We start from the raw sequence: 22,267 nt of genomic DNA on the forward strand, positions 1-22,267 counted from the left end.
CTACCCCTGTGGACAGCAAATCCCCATGGTGGAGTCACTGGGCATGAGACTGGGAGGAGTGGGTGTGGTGGTGGGCACTCCAGGTGTCTGCTGGTATCCTGGAGAGCCATACTGGGAGCTGGAGAAAGCCAGGAAGCCTTGGAGGGGTGGACCCTGAGAAGCTGGGCACCCTCTCCCAGCCTGCCATACCCCCCACCTGCCCTCCGGGGAACACTCCTGGCCAGCAGCGCCCCCTGGTGACTCCTCTCTCAGGACTGCTTCTCTGCCGAGTTGGGCATCACTGGTCCTAGGAGTGAAGAGTTGGGAGGAGGAACAAGAGAAACCTTTCTTGAAGTCAGAGAGACTAGGGGCCGGGGAGGAAGATGAGTCAGGGCAAGGAGGATGAGTGGGTAGAGGAGGAGGGAGTCAGGAGAGGGTGGATGTGGGTCTGGACTCCACCCTCGAGGTGGCCTGACCAGGCTGTCTGTGTCCTGGATGCCTACCTATGGGTAGGTTTGGGCCCCATGTCAGGAGGGAGGCTGGGCGGCTCCAGGGCTGGTGCAGATAGGTGGCCCTCCCCTCTCCAGGGGACTGCAGAACTCCTACCTGGGGACCCTCCCCAGGTTGAGTTGACCTGGCATATTTTGGGGGAGGCAGAGGCCCTGTCTTGCCCATGTCTTGCCAGTTCAGGGAGTGCCCTGGCCCAGCCAGAGGTCTGAGTGCAGCTGTACAGTTGTGAGGCTGTGTCACTCCAGAAGATTGGATTCACCTGGGCTTAGATCACAACCCTGTCGGTGTGACTATGCACACAAGTGTGAAACTGACTGAAGGGCCAGCAGACAAAACTGACCTTCCCTCTGCAGCACGGACCCCGCCCTCTGCTCCACCTCTTGCATCTTAGCACACAGCCAGTGAGGATCCGTTGAAGGGTGCAGGCTATGGGGCAGCCCCAGTCTGAGTCCTGCACAGTTCCTCATTCTCCCCCACCCCCACAAGTTCCCTGCCCTGGCCTGTGTACATGCAGCTCCTCCTGCTGGTGCCACATCCCCTCCCACTCAGGCCCTGTCCTACTCCACCCAGCCCAGGTTGGTTTCGCCCCCATAGGAAAAATTCCCAGTGCTTCTGCAGGGAGCTCCCAGAATCCCTGTCTGACCCTGGGGGCTATAGCTTGAGGCTGTGCCACCCCTCTGGTGGGGGCTCTGGGGCCTCGTGTGGTGTACCCCTGGGGTCCCCGCATCCTTGCTGTAGCCTCTTGGTCAACTCTTGCTGGACCAACACACCATGGTTGAGGACCCTGGAAGCTGCAGGGTCCTGCAGCTGTGGGGCCAGATGGGGCCGAGAGGACCCTGGCGCTTGGAGTGAGGTGCTCAGCACAGGGATGTAGTAATGCTGAGTCCATGGTGGCTGAGGTCATGCACAGCAGTAATAGTCTTATGTACAGATTGAGCATCCCAAATCCTGAAATCCCAAATGCTCTGCAACCTGAGACTTTTTGAGCACTACATGGTGCTCAAAGCACATACTTGTTGGAGCATTTTGGATCAGGGATATTGAATGGTGCGTGTGGTGCATTCAACAACCTGAAAAAGTCTGAAGTCCAAGACTCCGCTGGTCCTAAGCATTTCACACAGGGGAGATAGCCTGTGTGAAGACTAGACCACAGCTGTCGCCCTCAGGGCTGGCCCAGTGTGTCCCAGGTGGGAAGCCCGGCAGCTGTGTGCAAGCACGCCTGCTCACCTGTCTCCACAGATGCTGGATGAGAACCACCACCTGATCCAGTGCATCCTGGAGTACCAGAGCAAGGGCAAGACAGCCGAGTGCACGCAGTGAGTCACTGCCCCCTGCCCTCCTTGCCCCTTCCCAGAAGAGAGGTGGGGGGTGTTGCCACCAGGACTGGAGCAGTTTGGAGGGAGACAGGACAACGGGGGTATCACAGAGACTCCGGCCAGGCACTTAGGCCAGTACCATGGCCAGTAGAGAACACGCCAGAGGACACCAGGCTCCCCAGGGGGACCTCCTGAGACCTTAGGGCCTGACGCGGAGTGGCATGTGAGCCGGCTGTCAGACCTGCCTGAAGGGAAGAAATGTGCGGGGCCTTGGAACCCAGGGTGTTTCCTGGTGGAATGTGCTGCCCATCTCCTTCCAGATCTTTCTCGGGCATTCCTGTCACTGTGGAGTTAGCTGACTCTGCTGGAGGAGGGCTCTGTCCTGGCCTCCTATCACATCCAGGTCCCTCCCTCCTCGGGTCTCTCCCAACATCTCCATTCCCTGGACAGACCTGGTGCCACCTTCTGCTTAACCATCCCTTTAGGGTCCCTTCAGGGTGTCTCTCGTGGGACAGAGGTTGGAGGCTGCCCCTGCACCTTGGTGCCCTGCCTTCTGTCTCTCTTTCAACCTGAGCAGCTGGGCCCATCGCTGGGTATTGTCTAGGGCCGGAGTTCGAATGGGGTATGACTGGATGTTAGGCTGTCACAGTGACACTTTCCTCTGCTTTGGATCAGACTGCAGACACAAGGCTGTGTCCTCCCCTCACACATGCACTCGTCATCCACAGGTACCAGCAGATCCTGCACCGGAACCTGGTCTACCTGGCCACGATCGCTGACTCCAACCAGAACATGCAGTCCCTGCTCCCTGCCGTGAGTACCACAGACATGGGGCGGGGGGTCCCATGCTTCCTGGGCCAGGAGCTGGACACTGCCTGAAGTCAGAGCTAGCGTGGAACCTCAGGTGGCGGACACTGATGGAGCCAGAATCCCACTAGCACTGTCAGCAGCAGGCCTGGGGGACAGTGCCACGGCCTTTCCTATTTTGCAGGGTGATGGGATCGTGTCTGGAGTGGGAGGGCCAGAACTGTGGCTCCAGCCTCTTTAGCAAAGGGAGGCAATCGTGGCAGATCCATCCTAGGAATGGCTGATGCTGCTGCTTGGGCTGGATTGGGGAGCAGTGGGGGAGGGGTTCCTGTATTCCGTGTAGCCGTGTGGATCGTCTGAGCATGGTAGTTACACTACGTGCTGCTGTGACTGAACACAAAACTTCAGCAAAAAATGCCCAGCCTAGCTTCACGTGGTAGTTTAAATATTTTATATGTTTTTTTAATGCACTTTTTTCCCAAATTAAATTAGTACTGCAAAGGCAAGGTCTTGAGGCTGCGGCCTCCTTCCTGCTGAGTGGGAAGGCACAGCCCTGAGAAGGGCCAACCATGCCCAGTACCAGGTTCCAGGCAGCCACGTTACCAGGCATGGCACCCTCTTGATGTCCTTTGTTCCCTGGAAAGTGGGGCGTTACAAATGCCAAGATGTGTTTTGTAGGTAAAAATGTTCAAGCCCCCCTTGACTGACTTGTCAGATTGGGGTTCCTTGCTTTGTAATACCTCACAATCCCCTGGCAGCTTCATTTTCTTGGCCAGATGTAGACAGTGTCTGTGTGCAAACCTCTGGAGCTGCAGTTTGATCTAGATCTGGGAGGTGAGGTGTGGGAGGCCGCTTAAGCTCTCCCTCCTGCATCCTGTGATCCCAGGTGGGCCTGGGGGGGAAGGAGTCTAGAAAGCAGTGTGGTGTGCTGTGCAAAGGCCCCAGGTACAAAGGGGCTGCAGCCAGTTACTCGAGGAGATGGGTCCCAGCTTCCTACACCCCAGTGTGTTGATGAGCCCGGCGCTTGGTTCTGAATGTTTACACAGACCGCTCGCGGCACCTCCGTCTTGGCCTGTAACCCGCGATCATCTGACGTGACGGTAGCTGTTGCTAGTTCCCAGGTGGCCATGAGAGGTGGCGGCACGTCTTGCACACCGTCCAGTCCATGGACTGGCTGCGGCGGGCGCTCTGAGTGAGGCGTCCTCCTGAAACCTTCCTGTTGCCCGCAGCCGCCCACCCAGAACATGAACCTGGGCCCCGGCGCGCTGGCGCAGAGCGGCTCCAGCCAGGGCCTTCATGCGCAGGGCAGCCTGAGCGACACCATCAGCACGGGCCTGCCACCGTCCTCACTCATGCAGGGCCAGATCGGCAATGGTGAGTGTGGCTGGGGGAGGGACATTTCTGGCTATGAGGTCACTGACGTAGCCCTTGTATGGCCAGCGACTCTGGTGGGGCACCCCATGCCCCAAGAGGCTGGGTTCTGGCAACCTCTCCTCCCAAGGTTCTGCTGCAGGTTAGCGGCTGACACCTGGGCATGGAGGCAGGCACACGGGATTGACATGCAGATGGGATATGGCGCTTACTCCAGGCCCCCTACCCTTTTTGACCCCATCACATCCAGCCACTTTAAGTGCAAAGTGCAGGGTTCTGGGTGGGCTTTCTGAGAATGAAATGCTGCCATCTTCGGGTGAGATGGATGCATGATGGTGGCAGTGAGTGTCACATGGCAGCACGGTGTAGCTTGTCTTGTTCTTTGGTGGCACGTGTGTATATTTCCTAGTTCATTAACTGATGGAATGTCACTGACGACATGTTAGCCTCCCTCCCCAATCTCAGGGTGTCCTCACCTTCAGAGGGTGTAGCCTGGCACCCCAGCACCTGATATCTCTCCCCCACTCTCCTGGCAGGGCCAAACCACGTGTCCATGCAGCAGACAGCACAGAGCACACTGCCTACCACCTCCATGAGCATGTCAGGCAGCGGCCATGGCTCGGGACCTGGCTATAGCCACTCGGGACCTGCCTCGCAGAGCGTCCCCATGCAGGGGCAGGGCGCCATTGGCAACTATGTGTCACGGACCAACATCAACATGCAATCCAACCCAGGTACCTTCTCTGCCCCCGCTGAGCCCCAGGGAGCATGGGCCAGTCTCCGAGACCCTTGGAAACACATGGCCGGGTGTGTGTGTGTGGTCCCCGAGAGACTGCCCTCCTGTTGGGCACTGGAGGATAGGAGAGGGTGAGTCTGTTCTGGCTGTCTCTCCCAAAAGCTTCCATGGAGCACAGCCATCCCCCTAGCTGAGGCGAACTGGCCTTTTTCCCATGGAGCTCAGAGAAGGCTTCAGGAGAGGGCACTTGGGTCTGGAAGGAGAGCACTGGGCCCGTGGAGGTCGGTGAGTCCTTCCTATGTAGAGAACAGCCTCGATCACCAGGCCAAAGGACCAGGCCTTCTCTGGGGCAGCAGGAGCCCCTGGAGCTGGGCTACCTCCACTGTGTTGACCAGGGGCCTATGTGTCTCTGGGTGCTTGGGAAGCAGCAGGTCCCAACCAAGAGGTTCCGTGAGTGTCAGAGACATGCCAGGTTTCAGAGGCTTATGACCAAGAGGGATGCAAAGGACCCTTGATGTTTCTTGATGATAACTGCGTGTTGAAAGTTGATTTTTGGATACATGGACTCAAATAAAATGTATGATTAAAATTGATTTCAGCTGTTTCTTTTTACTTTTTCAATGTGGCTACTAGAAATCCTTCACCACATGTGGCTCATGTTGTATTTCTGTTGGATGGGGCTCCTTGAGGGGGTTCTAAGCAGCTGGTGTGTAGGGATAGACCAGCAGGCAGGGAGCAGTCCACCACCAGCCTAAAGGGCTGGAGTTGCGGAGGTGGTCCAAGAGTGGCAGTGTGACTCCTGAGATCACCTGAGGACAAGGAAGAACAGGACTCGAGCCAGGTGGAAGCAGGGTTGTTGTGGGTGCTGTAGCCAAGGGGATACCCAGAGAGGAGTTTCTCTTCGCTGTGGGGGCCCCAGGTCTTCCTACCAGAAGTTCTTCTCTTTGTTTTCTGAATATCAGCACATTTAAAAACACTGGGCACAGGTGGCTGGGTCTGGCGGGATGCTAGTGTCAGCGCAGGTCATTTAGCAGGAGGTGTGACTTGGAGTTGAGGGTAACATTCGTGTGGGGTACCACAAGACAGTAAGGATCAGCTGAAGGGGTAGTAGTGGGGTTTGAAGGGCAGAGGGGAGGGGAGGACCCCATCCTGGCAGCCTCCGGGCTGATGTGGGATCTCTGTCATGTCACGCAGTCTCCATGATGCACCAGCAGGCGGCCACGTCCCACTACACCTCGGCGCAGGGCGGGAGCCAGCACTACCAGGGCCAGTCGTCCATGGCCATGATGGGCCAGGGCGGCCAGGGGAACAGCATGATGGGGCAGCGGCCCATGGCACCCTACCGGCCCTCCCAGCAAGGTAACGCCCGCGGGGCCACCTAATGCAGTTGGTGTGAAGCCCCAGGCCTTGCGTGTCTCTCTGTTGATGGGAGCGGGGGCATGAGGCTTTGTGCCTTCATTTGTATTGAGTGAGGGGTGTCGGGGGTCCTAAACCGGGGTGGGGCCTGCTGAGGGGTCTGCCGTCCATGGGGAAGCAGATTCGGGCTGTGGGGTTGGGGCAGGGGTGGCCATTGTCATCCATGCAAAGTCCAGAGTATCGGGCCTGGGAGTTGGAGGAGGAGAAGGATGGTGACCGAGGCTGTGCCGTCCCCTTGGGTGGCACCACGAAGCGATCTGGTTGGCGGACCGCTTGGCGGGGGCTTGGTTCAGGGGTCCCCTGTGGGGGAGCACACCGCAGCAGCGGCCCTGGTGTCCCCGCAGGCTCTTCCCAGCAGTACCTGGGCCAGGAGGAGTACTACGGCGAGCAGTACAGCCACAGCCAGGGCGCCTCGGAGCCCATGAGCCAGCAGTACTACCCCGACGGTGAGCGCCGCCCTCCTGGCCGCTCCACAGAGGGCGTCGCCTCCATGCATCCTTGGGTCCCAGCTCTCACACCCATAGCCCTGCTGCTCTGCCAGCAAAGCACCCAGAAGCCCTGGCGTGGGCATGTTTGAGGAGGGGCTGGGGGCTGGTCTGGCCGGGCGCTGTTCTCCGCAGAGAGAATCTTCCGGCACATGCTGCCACCATTGGCTCCATGGATCCTCACCTCCCTTTCCTGAAAGGCAGCAAGAGTTTTTAGGTGGGGCGTGCAGCCCCAGCCACAGACAGGTCAATGTTTATCAGACAGACCCTGCTCCGCAGCCAGCGCTGGAAGGTGATGGCCTCACCTGCAGTGCCTCAAGCTGCCGCTTGTGGTCTCTGCAGATGATGTTCCTTTTGTCACCTTTCAATCATCTTTTAACAGTTCCAGACTTGTGGAGGTGGCATTTAAGGCGGTAGAGGGCCAGGCATGGAGGCTCACACCTGTAATGCTAGCACTCTGGGAGGCTGAGGTTGGAAGATTGCTTGAGGCCAGGAGTTCAAGTCTAGCCTGGGCAATATAGTAAGACCTTGTCTCTACAAAAAAATAAAACTTGCCCTGGTGGGTGGCATGTGCCTGTTGTCCCAGCTAACCAGAAGGCTGAGGTGGGAGGGTTGCTTGAACCAAAGAGTTCAAGGCTACCATGAACTGTGGTCACAGCACTGCACTCCCAACCTAGGCAACAGAGTGAGACCCCATCTCTATTTTTAAAAAAAGTAACAAAGCATGGACTGATTTCAAGAGATGAAAATAGACTCCAGGAAGAAGTCTGGCGGGAAGGCAGCCTCAGCTATGGCTCAAGGCAGGGAGCATGGCCAAGTCAGGAGGTGAGGTGGGAAGGTGACAGATCTGCCACAGGACAAGCCGGTGTCCCCTGCCTTGTGATGGTCACGGCACAGGCCTCATGGTGGGTCCCAGGAGCTGGGGGACGGGCGAGGAGGGCAGTGGGTGCCCGACATGCCTGATCCCTTCATACAGTGCCCTTCATACACTTCACTGGTCCCCCAGAAGTGGGACTTGGGGCCTGTGTGCTAATGAGGAGGCCAGGGCTCAGAGAGGTCCCAGGTGTGACACTGTGGGGAAGTGTCCGTGCCGGACTGAGAGTGTGTCCCCGGCCTGGCAGCGTGGCTGCATCCTGGTGCCCAGGTGTCCCACAGGGCTCTATGTCCAAGGCCTCCATGGACTGTCTCCCTTCTGGTTTCCCACAGGCCATAGCGATTATGCCTACCAGCAGTCGTCCTACACGGAGCAGAGCTACGACCGGGCATTTGAGGAATCCACACAGCACTACTACGAGGGGGGTAAGGAGCACGGGGCTGCTGTGAGCTACTCTCAGAGCCTCCTAGGCCAAGGGCATTCATGGTTCCAGCCTTGGTCGTTGGCAGGGGCTAAGCCAGGCAGATCATGCGTGTGGAATCTGAGGGGAGTAAGGAGCACAGGGCCATGTAGATGCTACTAAGAGGAGAATAAGGAGCACAGGGCTACATAGATGCTACTATGAGGGGGGTAAGGAGCACGGGGCATGGGCCATGTGGACGACCACTGTGAGGGGGGCAAGGAATGTGAGTTATAGACCGTGAGGCAGCATTTATGCTACTCTGAGGGGGGTAAGGGGAGCAGGACTGCCTAGATGACTACTATGAGGGAGTGAGGAGCGCAGGACCATGTAGACAACTACTGCTAGGTAGATAAGGAGCATGGGGCCACATAGACCACTACTATGGGGGGAATAAGGAACACAGAGCCATGTAGACTACTACTATGGGGGCGGGGTAAGGACCACAGGGCACGGGGCCACGTAGACGACCACTGTGAGTGGAGTGTGGAGCACAGGTCACGGGGCTGTGGTAAATGCTGGGGCAGTTAGGATGCTGTAGGAGCAAGTGGTACCCCCTGCAGTAAGTTTCACTTCATCACGATCTGGCAGGGAACAGATATGGAGGCCGCTGATGGAGTATCATGAAACCAGGTTTTCTTCTGGACTCTGGAGATGCCGGCTGCGTTCTTGAAACAGGAGAGAATTTAGCCAGCATGCTGGGGCAGGGGCATACTTGGCCATCTGCCCATTCGCCCAGCGGGGGCCTATGAGCTACTCTCAGAGCCTCCTAGGCCAAGGGCATTCATAGTTCCAGCCTTGGTCATTGGCAGGGGCTAAGCCAGGCAAATAGTGCGTGTGGAATCTGTGGCTGTGTTGAGTGTGGCCTGATGTTTCTTCAAATACTTGCCGGCCAAGTGAAGCGCAACTCGTGGCCGGGGGCTTGCAGCCCTGTGTGGTATGGTCCAGGCAGTGCTGAGCGGGGGATTGCCACTTAAAACCCAGCATGAAGCCCTGCTTGATAGCACTTGCCCATTGCCAGGGTGTCAATACACCCACCCTGGCTGACTTGAAGCCTCAGGGAACATCCCGGAACATGGAGTTGGGAAGAGATATGCACAGTCGGTTCTTGGGCAGGTGTTAGGTGGTTTCAGCCCCTGTGGGGTAAAGATGGCCCCCAGAGAGTTGAGCAACCCACAGGACTTCATGACCTCATTAGAAGAGGACCAGCCGGGCTCGGTGGCTCAGCCTGTAATCCTGCGCCTTTAGGAGGCTGAGGTGAGTGGATTGCCTGAGCCCGCAGGTTCGAGACCCACCTGGGCAACAAGACCTCATCTCTCTACAATAAATAAATAAATAAATCAGCTGGGTATGGTAGCGCATGCCTGTAATTCCAGCTACTTGGAAGGCTGAGGCGGAAGGATTGCCGGATTTCAGCAGGTCGAAAGCGGTGGCCGGGAGTGTGCCACTGCATTCTAGCCTTGGCGACAGAGTGAGACTCCAACTCAAAAAAAAAAAGAAGAGGAGGACCATAGTCCCTGGGAGAAGGGCTGTGAGTCAGGACACTGTCCAAGGGTGTCAGTGACCAGGGCTTTCCCACTAGGGCCCATTTTATCAAGAGGTAACAGAAAGTACACAAGGCAGACAGGCTCTCACGTTGTGGATCTGCTCGTTGGGCTATTTTCTGGAGATTGGGATGTACAGAATTTTTGCTGTGGCGCTTCCAGGTCTCAGCTGGCTATGAAGAAATTAGCCATGGGTCAAAGCACACTACACTGTAAATGCACACAATGTTTGTCAGTTACACCCTAATGAAGCTGGGAGAAAACTGAAAGTATGTGCATAAGTAACAGAAGCTTACAGAAATTAAGTAGCCACGGGCCTATGTGTGAGGTCATCTCCTGTCACGGGACATAACCACCTTTCCACCAGCCCTGGGCCTCTGAGACCTGTGGCCCCTCCCCACCACCGCCTGGAGCATAGGGCTGGCCTTGTCCGTGGTGAGGCCTCCCGAGTGTGTCTGCTCCAGGCAGCTGCTCTGTCCAGAAGTGATGGCCCCAGGACAAGTGTAGTACATACCACTCAGCCTTTTGCAGTTTGAAATACTTTCCTTTTGTTCCCGTGTTTCAGGTTACATGTTCTCGCTTCCAAACCTGACCAGAAGTTTGCTAAAAGATGTTGTAACCCCTTAAGACAAGTGAGGCAGACGGCATGGTTTCCTCCTTGATTTATCAGTGTTCTGTTCCCTCTCTGTGTTCATTAGACCCATGCATATGAGTCACAGGCCATCACCCCATGGGCCTTGTAAGGGTGAGAGGCTGGGGTGTTTGCTCTGAGGAGACTGGGGGGATGCATCGTAGCCACCTTCAAACAGTCGTGGCCTCTGGTGCCATGAAGAGAATGTGGCGTAGCTTCTGAGGGGTAGGTTGAAGCCATCATAAAGAACTTTCCAATGTGGCATCAACCCCAGTGGATCCTGGGGCGGCATCTGCAGAAGCGGCGTCTGCAGAAGCCTGTGCAGTCCCATCAAAAGAGTGTGCTGAGGCATAGAGTGCTAGTGATGGGGGGACAGCAGGGCCACGGAGCCACCTGTGCAGGACAGGGGCATCAGGATGCAGCCAGGGTTCTGCCTGGGGCTCGGTGGATTAAGCCAGAAGAAAGTGTGCAGGTCCTGCTGTGTCAGCACCTCAGGGAGCCTTGGGACAACACAAACTAGAAAAAGCCCGAGCCATCATGATGTGACTGGTGGGTGCCATGGCCATCAGGTCTCCTCACTAGCTGCTGAAAACCAAGTGTAGAGGGAGTAAGTCTGAGATGCACCTGGTATGTACAACAAAGATGAGACTGTGTGCCCATGTACACACTTGCACCCTAAGCAGACCCAGAAAAGACACCCAAGAAAGCAATAAATGGTTACAGGGAAGGGGGTGCAGTTGGGCAGCCTGGGCAGGGTGCAAGAGGCCCCTCCTCTGGGTCCCTTGGGAGTGGGTCTGCTTGTTCTCATGCTTCTGAGTCACTTCTGTGGACTGGGAAGTCAAGTTGTCATTCAACTTTATTGGCTGTCATGGAGACAAAAGGGCCTGGCCTCAGGGCTGTCCACGTTGGCCACACCTCCTAGAGTCCTGGGTGTCACCATGTGTGGCCTATGTGTGTTTCTCAGGATTTTACCACGTGGTGACCAATGCGTCTCAGGAGTGGACATTCAGGGTAGTGTGACCTGGGCTGGTGGGGCACATCCTCCCTAGTTGCTGAGTCCTTGCATGGACACTGTGGCATTGTGTGACACGTTGGAGTTGATGGCTCATCTGTTCCCGTGGCCGGGTTTGCAGAGCGCATTTGTGACAGCTGGCCTCTTTCTGACATCAACACCACGGCCCTTGACCTTGTTGAGGCCACACCACAGGACTTGGCAAGGTGCTTAGATACTAAGAAGGGGAAAGAATGGAAAAGGAATAGTGGCTTATGCGCTAACAGAGGGAAAGAGCCCTACAGCCCCTTGCTGTTCTGAGCTGTTCTAGGAGGAGCTGGTCTGGGCTCTCTCCAGCTCCACTGGCTTCACAAAACACTCTGGAACCTGTACGGTTCAATAAATGCCATGCCCTGTCCCTGCTTGTTGCTCCTCATACTGGGTTGCTGGGGATTTCCAGGTCTGAGAGCCAAGGTCTGGTCCCCACACAGGAACTTGTTTTCTGCACCATCCTCCCCACAATCACGTACCATGCTGTGTGCCTGGGCAAAGCCGCCCCTTGGCTAACTGGTTCCTCTGCTGTTACGTAAAGTGGGGCCGTTGAAACGTGAGGATGTGCACACCGACACAACGTGGGCCCCTGAGAAGCCCCTGCTCCAGGTGACTTTGCAAAGGCGGATCGAGAGCAGCGAACTTGAGTTTCCTCCTGCCAGGATACCCTGTGGCCATTCTATGGCCAGAGTGGTGGTGGTGATATGGGGGAAGGAGAGGTGGGAAGGACACAGGGTGCTTTCTTAGATGGGGAGCAGTCGGAAAGACTCAAGTAGATTTCTAATCATCGTCATCTCAGGGAGGAAGTCAACCTTGGGTCAGAGTACATTTTCCTTTTAGTAACTATTTAACTACAAATTATATTTCCCTAGTAGGTATCTAAGCCCTTCTAGTGTGAAGTATCTTAACAAAGCTATTATTTAAAACAAAAAATGTATTACTGGGATCCAGTGTTCAGATACTTAATGTTACAGCTCCTGGAAAAGGAAAGTTATTTACAGCCAGAAAAGTAAAGGAGATGAACCAGAGTTCATCAGGCTGGATGTGGTGGCACACCTGTGATCCCAGCACTTTGGGAGGTTGAGGTGGGAGAATAACTTGAGGCCACAAGTTCAAGACCAGCCTGGGCAACATAGCGGGACCTCGTCTCCACAAAAGTTTAAAAATTAGTTGAGTGTGTTGGCACATGCCTTAGTCCCAGCTACTTAAGAGGCTGAGGCAAGAGAATCCCTTGAGCCTGGGAGTTTGAGTCTGCAGTGAACTATAATTGAGCCACAGCATTCCAGCCTGGGCAACATAGTGAGACCTTGTCTCAAAAGAAAAATGGACTCTGAATAGTGGTTGTCATAATTTGGCCTCCTGTTGTGGTGTCTCCATGTTCTTATTTCTGGGACGCATTTTGATAAGAAAATCTGTGTAATATTTGATGTCCCGGAAAAACAAACATCTTGTGCCCCTGTCCATCTCTGCGAATCCTAGTCTACGGATTTAGGACTCTGTTTCCTCTCATCACGCCAGGCCTGTTCAGGACATGCTTTCACGCCGGGCGTGCTTGTCGCCTCATTATGTCCTTTACAGCCTTCCAGGTTGGCCAGCTACTCGAATGCACTGACTTCTGGGCCTCGCTTCTGGCATGTTCACTTGTGAGACTGGTCTCCTGGGGCTGTCACCACAGGGTGCCACAGACTGGGTGGCATGGTAGATAAACCACAGTGAGACTTATTCTCTCATAGTCGGGGCCAGGAGTCTGAGATCACAGTGCTGTCAGGGCTGGCCCCCTCCTGGGGACTCTGAAGGAGACTCTGCTTCAGCCTCAGGGCCACAGCAGTCCTTGGGTACCTTGGCTTGTGACTGAGTCACTCCAGTCTCTGCCTCCGTCACATGGCCTCTGCCTGGGTGTCTGTTCATGTTTTCCTCTTCTTCTGAGGACGCCAGTCCTTGAAATGGGGCCCACCCCAAGCCAGTAGGACCTTATCCTAATGGTTCTATTTGCAAAGACCCTATGTCTGAGTCACCCATGTCCCCTTCACATGGACTGGGGCTTGGGACTACAGCATCTTCTTAGGGACCCGCAGTCCCGGTGTTCATCTCTAACTTAATTGTAGTATTCACCCTTTCATTTTTTTGACTTTCAGTTTATATTTTTATAAAATAATAAGAGAAAATGTAGTACAGCGATGGAATCATCATGAAGAAGCAAGCATATTGAAGCAGTAGGTCTGGTCTCGGGCTCCGGGGTGAGTGGCGGCGGCGGGTAAGCTGAGCTGCCTTCACGACTGGGAGGTGAGCTCCACGTCTCCTCCTCTCTGCAGGGAGCTCCCAGTACAGCCAGCAGCAGGCCGGGTACCAGCAGGGCACGGCCCAGCAGCAGGCCTACTCACAGCAGCAGTACCCTAACCAGCAGAGCTACCCCGGGCAGCAGCAGGGCTACGGTAAGATAAGCACCTCTCGGAGCCGCGCCTGCTTGCCCGCTGGCCCAGCAGGGCTTGCCCATGGCCACCTGGCATGCTGTGGACACTTCAGAGGCTTCTTGTAGAGTAGTTTCAGATGTCCAGAAAAACTGCAAGATAGTACACAGAATTTCTGTGTCCCCACATCCAGATTTCCTGTTTTTTAGTCCTGTGACAACTATAAAAACTGTTAACATTTAAAATACACAGTAGTGGCCAGGCACCATGACTCATGTCCGTAATCCCAGCGCTTTGGGAGGCTGAGGCATGAGAAGTGCTTGAGCCCAGGAGTTCAAGACCAGCCTGGGCAGCATAAAGAGACCTTGTCTCTACAAAAAAAATGAAAAAAAAGTAACCAGGTTGCATGTGCCTGTGGTCCCAGCTACTTGAGAGGCTGAGGTAGGAAGACTGTTTGAGCCCAAGAGTTCAAGACTGCAGTGAGCTGTGATTATGCCACTGCCTTTAGCTGGGGTGACAGAGTGAGACCCCCCCCACCCAAAAACAGAAAAAATTCAGTAAAAGCCCTCCTGCCTGATACAGTCTGAAGGAGGAGGTCATTGGTTTATCCAAAGAGTTAAGGGAGTACTCAGAAAACAGCTACACATGTAGACCTGAAACCCTAACTTTAACTGAAATAGAAACATCCATTCGTTGCCATGAGGTCTCCTGACCAGGGTGGGGGTTATACCCTTCCGGAACCCACTCACCCAGTGCCTTGCCCTCCCATCCAGCATTGGCCCTGTTGAGGAAACGAGTCAAGGTCTGTGTGTCTCAGCCTTTGCTCACCTCAGAATTTCCCAAAAAGCTTTTGAAAGATAAGGTCTGGGGCCACCCCAGGCCAGCTGGAGCAAAACCTCAACTCTCAGGGTGGACACCACATGCAGGCCTCCTCACAAAGCTCACGTGTGATTCTGTCATTTTGGGGAGGGAAGGAGGAGTGAAGGAAGGGAGTTAGGTTAAAGTTGGCATTTAGTCTTTTATAGTCTAAAGTTCAACCTCTACAGCCACAGCCAATTAAACAGCATTTGACAGTTCCTTGGCCTTTATTTGTTCTTCCAAAGCTGCCTCTGGCTCTGGTGCTAAATAATTCAGGAGTATAAAGCCACCTCTGTAGCTGGCACTGGTTCTGACCCATGGCTTTCTAGCCTCTGGGCAGCGGCAGCATAGGTGCTGAAGGGAGACCCGCAGGCAGGGTGGGGACATGGTCCTGGGGCTCCAGGACTGGAGGGTGTGCGATTTGATGTCAAGGACGAACAGGGGCGGGTGTTTTGGAGGTCTTCCCAGGACCATGAGCCGGCAGGCTGGTCTCACGGCCTGTTGTGTTTCCTCAGGGCCTGCCCAGGGTGCCCCGTCGCAGTACCCCAGCTACCAGCAAGGACAAGGCCAGCAGTATGGGAGCTACCGAGCGTCGCAGACAGGACCATCCGCCCAGCAGCAGCGGCCTTACGGCTACGAGCAGGCAAGCTTTCTGGGGGTTTCCTGGCACACTCCCTCTGCTCCCCCACAGCCATGTCTGTCAAGACATAGTGAACTTTTCTCTTATGTTCCTGAGGAGTCATGAGATGGTACGAATTGGCTTCCAAGCCCCTTCGGGTTGTTCATTCTCTGAGCCTGGAAGGTCCTATGTCCGCTCACCTCAGCTGGCTGTATCCTGAACTTGCTGATAGGCGTGTATGTGCAATCTCTCACTCACTCACTCATGCTGCAAACATTGATTGGCCCGGTCCGCTGCAGGTCTGCTGGACACTTGAGATGTGGCGGTGTCGAGGCCCACACACTTCTAGAGCTCATGTCTCGCTCCAGACGTCATTGCTTGTCCAGCAGAGCCTGACACTACTCTGGGCACAGAATGCAGAGCAGAGGAGCCATTGTGGATCTTGCCTTCCTAGGGGGGGTGGGCGACAGGCAGACGGTGTCAGGTGCGAACAGTTCTAGAAGATACCAGGGGAAGGGGCTGTCTTGTAACATGTCTGTTACAAGGGGAAGCCTGTCTGCCCAGGCGACAGTGAGCAGGGCCCAGAAGGAGCCAAGGTAGGAGCTTCCTGGGAGACAGAGGCATGAGGGCTATTGGGACAGCCGGGAGGCCAGCATGGCGGGAGCAGAGCCAATCACAGAAGCCTGGCAGGGTGACGAGGCTGGCAGCAGGTGGATGGGCCCAAAGGAGTGGCCATGTGCTCTTGAGTGACACAGGGCCCTGGGAGAGGACGGGGTCTGCCTGAAGCACTGCAAGGACCGAGGGCCTCAGGAGAACGAGCTGGGCATGGAGGATGGCATGGCAGAGTCCTTGGGCAGGGGAGGTTTGTCATGCTGAGAGCTGCATGAAGGAGGCTGGGAGGCTGGAGCACAGGGCACCTAGGAGGGTGGTGCCGTGAGGAGGAGAGTAGTCGTGGACATTGGTTGGAGCCTCCTTTGAAGTGTCATTAATAGGTGCTGACCATTGCCAGTGACTCTATACTAGGCAGGAGGTGTTAGTGACAGTCTATACCACTGATGAAATGGATGGGTTTTCCTCAGGTAATTGGTAGGTAAGATGCCAGTGTTACTTTCTGAATGCCTCTTGTCCTGCTCCCTGAAGAGGTGGGCCAAGTGTACAGAGTAGGCTGAGCTGCAGCACAGTGTGGAGTAGGCCCAGATCAGCATCTAAGCAGGTGTTCAGAAACCTCTGTGAGCACAGGCTGCCAGGGGCACCACAGCAATGGAGGGGGCCTTTCCCGGTGCATGCCGGCACCGTTAGGCTCCAGGTTAGCCTTCCAGGCATGCACACAAGCCTCAGCCTGGAGCTCAAAAGGGCGGCAGTCTGTGACTGCATGTTAAATTCAAGTCATTTGAATGATTCTTGGACCAGGTGCGGTAGCTCTATGCCTGTGGTCCGAACACTTTGAGAGGCCCAGGTGGGAGGACTCCTTGAGCCCAGGAGTTTGAGACCATCCTAGGCAACATAGTGAGACCCCATCTCTACAAAAATTCTTTAAAAATTAGCTGCGTGTGGCCGGGCTCAGTGACTCAGCCTGTAATCCTAGCACTTTGGGAGGCTGGGCCAAGTGGATTGCCTGAGTCCGTGAGTTTGAGACCAGGCCGGGCAACTTGTCGAGACCTCATCTCTACAATCAAAAATTAGCTGTGTGTGGTAACATGTGCCTGTAGTTCCGGCTACTTGGAAGGCTGAGGTGGAAGGGTTGCCTGAGCCCAGCAGGTTGATGCTGGAATGGCTTGAGCGTGCCACCGTGTTCCAGCCTGGATGACAGAGTGAGATTCAACTCAAAAAAAAAAAAAATTCGCTTAGTGTGATGGTGCCTACCTGTAGTCCCAGCTATTCAGGAAGCAGAGGCGGAAGGGTCTCCTGAGCCCAGGAGGTCAAGGCTGCAGTGAGCTATGATCATGCCACTACTCTCCAACCTGGGTGGCAGAGTGAGACCCCCCAACTCAAAAAAAAAAAGGCACAAAGCAACAGAGAAGACAGAGAATTTCACATTTTAGGAGGAAGGTGTCCATCTGACACCACAACAGTAACGTGATCTAGTCTTCATAGCATCCAAATTTAGCTATGACTGTGGTGTCTGACGGCACTGCTGGCGTTTGGGCTGGCTAGTCCTGCTGTGGGGCTGTCACACATGCGTGGGGTGTGTGCAGCCTCCCCAGCCTTTCACATGAATCCAGTATCCCCACCTTCCCCTCAGTCTGACAACCAAAAGTGTCTCCAGACATTGCCAGATGTCCCCCGGGGGCAAAATTGTCCCCATTGAGAACCATAGGGTTAGACTTAAACATGCACTGAGGTGTCAGGCCGCCCGGCTATTTTGAGAGACTCAGGGATGACTGTGGCCCTGGTAGATCAGCCCTGGACTTGCAGTTTTCTCTTATTCACTTGTGTCAGGACAGAAAGACTTACTGGAATTGATTCCTGCAAGCTAGACTTTTAATAGCCACCTCTGAGTGAGAATGTCACATCCTGAGTGACTCCGGGAACAATGAGTGGATGGAGTTCCTGGGCAGACCCTGAGGGCTCCCCGCTCCCCAGCTGTAGGTGCCCAGGAACTCCAATTAGTGACCAATCGGGGAAGAGTGGCTTTTCATCATAAACTACCCAAGGAACCCTCCTGTCCTGCGGCCTTACTGGTTGGACACAGGCTCTTTAGATCTCTCTTCAGGTTTTTTACTGCTCGAGCCCATTTCCCTGGTCACCTCCACATTCATTTTCATACGTCAGTGGGCTCAGTGGGGCAGGGAGCTGCATTTTCTCCCATGGCGGGGGAGAGTTGGGACAGAGGTTCCACCTTCATGGTAGGGTCAGCATGAGAATCTGATGTACACACCTGACCTGGCCTGTAGTGAGCCCAGTGTACGAGGGGGACTCAGAAAACTCTTAGTTTATTTATAATGCTTGTGTGTTTATTCTTACATGTTTAAACGTCAGTCACCTTCAAAGTACCCTCTGTTCGATAGAATACATCTATTGAGACACTTTTTCCTCTGCTCAAAACAGTTTTTGAACTCAAATTTGATGCTTTTTGATGCTTTTTAATGCTTCTGCCATTTTTTGTTTCATTTCTTCCACATCCGCAAAACATTTCCCTTTGAAGACTTTTTTCATGGGGCGGGGGGAAAGTTGCTCATTGAGATAGGTGAATAGGGAAGGTAGGTAGGACATGGGGGTCATGCTGTTTTGGTCAAAAACTGCTGAACACTCAGCATGGTGTGGGCAGGTGCACTCATAAATCACCCATCGTGAAATAGGCAAACGTGTTGAAAGAATCTCCAAAAAAATTCACTGAAGCTCAGCGCAGCCTCTCACAATAATGCTAGCTGGTACACAGATGCCAATGGGTTTCTAGAACACTTACCTAGTGAAGGAAGCTTGTACTACAAGGGGCCTGCCCTCCAAAAGATAATTGTGTGTTTTTGGGGGGGTTTCCTATTGTATGACTGAATGAACTAACTGCTGCCCTCTCTGATCTTAGTTGTTAGTCACAGGCTTGACTGTGTGGCTTCAAGGAGGCCAGTGGCACTGTCCTCATAGGTGTGGGCAGAGGGCCATTGGCTTGCTTGCCCTAGACGTCCCTCCATTCTGTCCTGGGTGTCAGCTGGGCGTGGGAGTCTGGCTTCCCTTTCACTCTTGGCTGTAGGGTGTAATCTGTGTCTTGATTTCTTTTAGGGCCAGTACGGAAATTACCAGCAGTAAGGGACATGCACTCTCACTGGAGCCCTTGTGGTAGCGTGTCCATCCAGGGGATCGATGGGCCCACGGCAGTTCTGCTGACTGTGACGTATTGGTTACCCCTTCACCCAGTGCCACGTCTGCATGTGAAGCGTGCTCATTTCATGCTGGATATGACGCCGAGCGTGCACCGCTGGTGCGAGACAGTGCTTGGATGGTGTGACACATTTGGTGCTGTGTATAGTATTGTATTTCAATACAATGGCGAGCTTGTCCTTTTTTGTCCCCCACTCCTTCTTGATGTCTCTAGCTAGCTTTGGGGGTCACTTTGTCATCGGAGTATTCTGTGCCCAGTAACAGGACACACCTGAAAGACACCACAGTCCACGTGTTCGTATCAACAGACCTCAGGTCTGGTCTCTCCTCATGCAATTGTCGTAATATGGGTTGTGAACTTTTCTTTAACTGGCTGTTGATGCACGTGCAGCCCCAATGGCGGCCTCCTCTGGCGCCTCGACAGGGTGGCTGGGAGGGAATCTTCTGTGTTCCAGGTCAGCTTCTGTTCCACGGTGAAAAGGGTAAACACACTCCCTTGGGGAGACCACAGACGGTTTCCAAGCTTGCTCATTACCTGTGTCTCTTGCTTCCTGCCTTTATCCAGAAAGGTGTATGTTTTTGTGTTAAATAGTAAAGAGGGATCAGTGACGATATTCCAAATAAGCATGACTCCATGGGGCAGTGTCCGACAAGCCTAGCCCAAGGAGAATGGTACTGCTGAGGGAAAGAGGGCAGCTCTCTGGGAATTGCATCATCAGAGAGCACTCTGGCTTTGACCCTTGTTTATCTGACAGTCATTCTGGGATTTGAATGTGGTGCAGTGTGCCCAATTATAAACTTATGGATAATTCAAAATATTGACACCAATTCTTCCAAACAGTTGGCAAGTTGTTTATTTTATATTATTTCTTCCAGGACCTACTGGTTCAGATCCCCAAGCAAGCGTTCCTTTTCTTTTATGTATAGTTGAAATTCACATCTTTTTTTTTCTGAGTCAGGGTCTCACTGTCGTCCAGGCTGGAGTGTAGTGGCATGCTCACAGCCACCCCCCGGCAATCCTTCCGCCTCAGCCTTTCAGGTAGCTGGAACTACAGTTGCATGCTACCACACCCAGCTAACTTTTTAAAATTTTTATTGTAGAGACGAAGTCTCACCAAGATGCCAGGGCTGCTCTCCAACCCACGGGCTCAGGCAGTCCACTCACCTCAGCCTCCCAAAGTGTTGAGATTACAGGCTGAGCCACTGAGCCCAGCTGTCACATCTTATTTTTATAAGGAACCCAAGTAACTTTACTGTGTTCTTTCTAATGAAAAGCAAAGGTTTTTTTTATAGACAAATTTGAGTAATTTTTACATTCCTAGATAATTCAATCCATTTACATCCTATGCAGACATTAAAGATAACTCACTTGGAAAGTTATGGTTAAAGGAGAAAATCTGTCACTTCCACTAATAAGTAACATGAATATTTGGCTAACCTTTACCTGGATAATAGTGTTCATATGACATGAATCCTTTTTTTAAAAAAGTAAATCTTTGGATATATGCTGACATATTTCCAAAAACTACCAAGAAAATACAAAAACTATCCAGTGCTTGATACATTAGGGATACATTAGATCTACTGATGATGTTTTTCTTTAATTGATAAATGTTATGTTTTAAGAACCAAAAGTAATTCTTTATTCAGACTTGGGTGCTTTAGAACAAGGCATTTTATAGTTTTTGTTTGAACTAATCCTGACAGCCCAACTGGGGAAGTATGGAGGCAGTTACTGTTTCCATTGTACAGATGGGGGAAGTGTGGAGGCAGTTACTGCTTCCATTGTACAGATGAAGAACTGAGGCTTGGATGGAAGGACCTGTTTGTGTCGAGTACCAATCCTATTCTAGGACACTCTCCCCTTTGTAAGACAGATACCACACAGAAATGGGGATAGAAGCATTTATTTATAGGCATAAGGGTTTAAAAACCCTCAACAGTGGAAAGGGCTTAAAAATACATGTGTATATCCACATTAGATTACTGAAATGAGTTCGGAATTGCTGAATGACAAAGTATTAGCAATTGCATTTAGGGAGTTATCTCCCTTGATTTTGTTCTTTTGCTTTCTGGCAATTTTCATAGAACTAATTTGCAAACTCAGTTGGGACCTAAAATGTCCCATTGAAAATGTTACACATTTTAGATAACTGTGAAAATAGTTTATTTTTATTCCTTGCCAATATGGGAATATGCCTTTTATGTGTGTTTTTTTTAAGTGCTGTATTAATATTTTTTGAAAGAAAAGGACACTTAAAAAACTTATCTCAAAACTCCAATCTGAAATGTCTTACATTAAGAATATCTTGAATGTTGTGTATATATTTTTAAAAGCACTTTGCGAAATAGTTTGTACATTTATTTCCTAATTTATACATAATTTTTGGTGTTAATATATTTAATGATTAATAACAGAATGTTTATTTAATGTGTTGTCCATTTTTATGTAATATTGTGGGGAAAAGTGGTGCCAGCAGTTCTTTCTCATTAACTGTATTATATCTTTTCTGTGATATGAATGTTGGCAAAAGCTTAAGCTACAATGAATTGTCCGTGCGGTGTGGTTGATCGTGCTTTGTTCTTGATGACTACTTCCACGAAAGGCCAGTGAAAACGGAAAGGAAGATGTGAGAAACTGATACTCATTCTGCTTCCAATTCCCACATCCAGCAGGCTGAAGGTGAAAGCACATTCACGATGCTGAGAAGTGCTGACAGCTTCAACGTGGTACGCAAAATCTCATCACCGTCAGGGTTTTGTTGTTGAATCAGCGGTACTTAGCATATTAAGAAGTACTAGAACTCAGTTTTTCTGGATGGTATGAGGGGGACAGGAGTTCTGGAGTCTGAGAGGAGGCTTCAGTAGTTCATATGGTTGGAGCCCCTGAGTTTGTCAGAGTTTTTATATGTACAGGCCTGAATACTGGGCATCCCTTAAAAACTGTACGAAGAGAAAAGCGGTTTCTATTTCCATTTAAGAGGTTTTAGCCATTATTCACCTATATTTATCGAACAGCTCGAATTTGTCTTGTTATTTGTGAGTACAGTACACTTTAAAACATCTTTATCGGTTCTTTTTTTCCGTCGGAGTTTGGCGTATAGATTGTTTATGATTTCGGTGTAATCTCTGAATAAACTGGTTCTTCGAAAGTCATCCTACAAAGCGAGTTTTCGTGAAGTTAATGGGAATTAAGGCGATTTGTCTGCAATGCATATTACTCCGGGCAGATTCACGCGCGTCCACACCAGTGGGCAGGCCGAGAGGGGCCGACGGGCCCCAGCCCGAGACGCACCGAGCGGCCAGCCGTGGGGTCGCTCCTTCTCGGGGGCACTCGGGTGCGTCGAGAGAGGCGGGGGGGGGGGGCGGTGTTCCGGTGGGCGGGGACAAAGCTG

The 22,267-nt window shown here is 52.8% G+C and overlaps 1 protein-coding gene across 1 annotated transcript; it reads left to right on the forward strand.

Moving 5' to 3' along the window:
- The first annotated feature begins 1,711 nt into the window (after positions 1-1,711).
- On the forward strand, positions 1,712-19,832 carry SS18L1 (SS18L1, nBAF chromatin remodeling complex subunit). The gene is made up of 10 exons (XM_008057436.2): positions 1,712-1,805; positions 2,534-2,618; positions 3,842-3,986; positions 4,520-4,717; positions 5,914-6,078; positions 6,480-6,581; positions 7,827-7,919; positions 13,484-13,603; positions 14,953-15,080; positions 18,774-19,832. The coding sequence occupies exons 1-10, from the start codon at positions 1,729-1,731 to the stop codon at positions 18,798-18,800; spliced, it is 1,140 nt and encodes a 379-aa protein (XP_008055627.1). The 5' UTR covers positions 1,712-1,728; the 3' UTR covers positions 18,801-19,832.
- The last annotated feature ends 2,435 nt before the right edge of the window (positions 19,833-22,267 follow it).

The sequence above is a fragment of the Carlito syrichta genome, unplaced genomic scaffold (genome assembly GCF_000164805.1).
Source record: "Carlito syrichta isolate Samal-C Ts95f unplaced genomic scaffold, Tarsius_syrichta-2.0.1 Scaffold303013, whole genome shotgun sequence".
Classification (NCBI taxonomy): Eukaryota; Metazoa; Chordata; class Mammalia; order Primates; family Tarsiidae; genus Carlito; species Carlito syrichta.

What these genes read in the sequence shown, in the direction of transcription:
- SS18L1 (XM_008057436.2), top strand. Translation starts at nt 1,729, where the DNA reads ATGCTGGATGAGAACCACCACCTGATCCAGTGCATCCTGGAGTACCAG. An exon ending in CCAGCAGTACTACCCCGACG is followed by an intron (nt 6,582 to 7,826) that starts GTGAGCGCCGCC and finishes GGTTTCCCACAG; the next exon opens with GCCATAGCGATTATGCCTAC. An exon ending in ACAGCACTACTACGAGGGGG is followed by an intron (nt 7,920 to 13,483) that starts GTAAGGAGCACG and finishes TCCTCTCTGCAG; the next exon opens with GGAGCTCCCAGTACAGCCAG.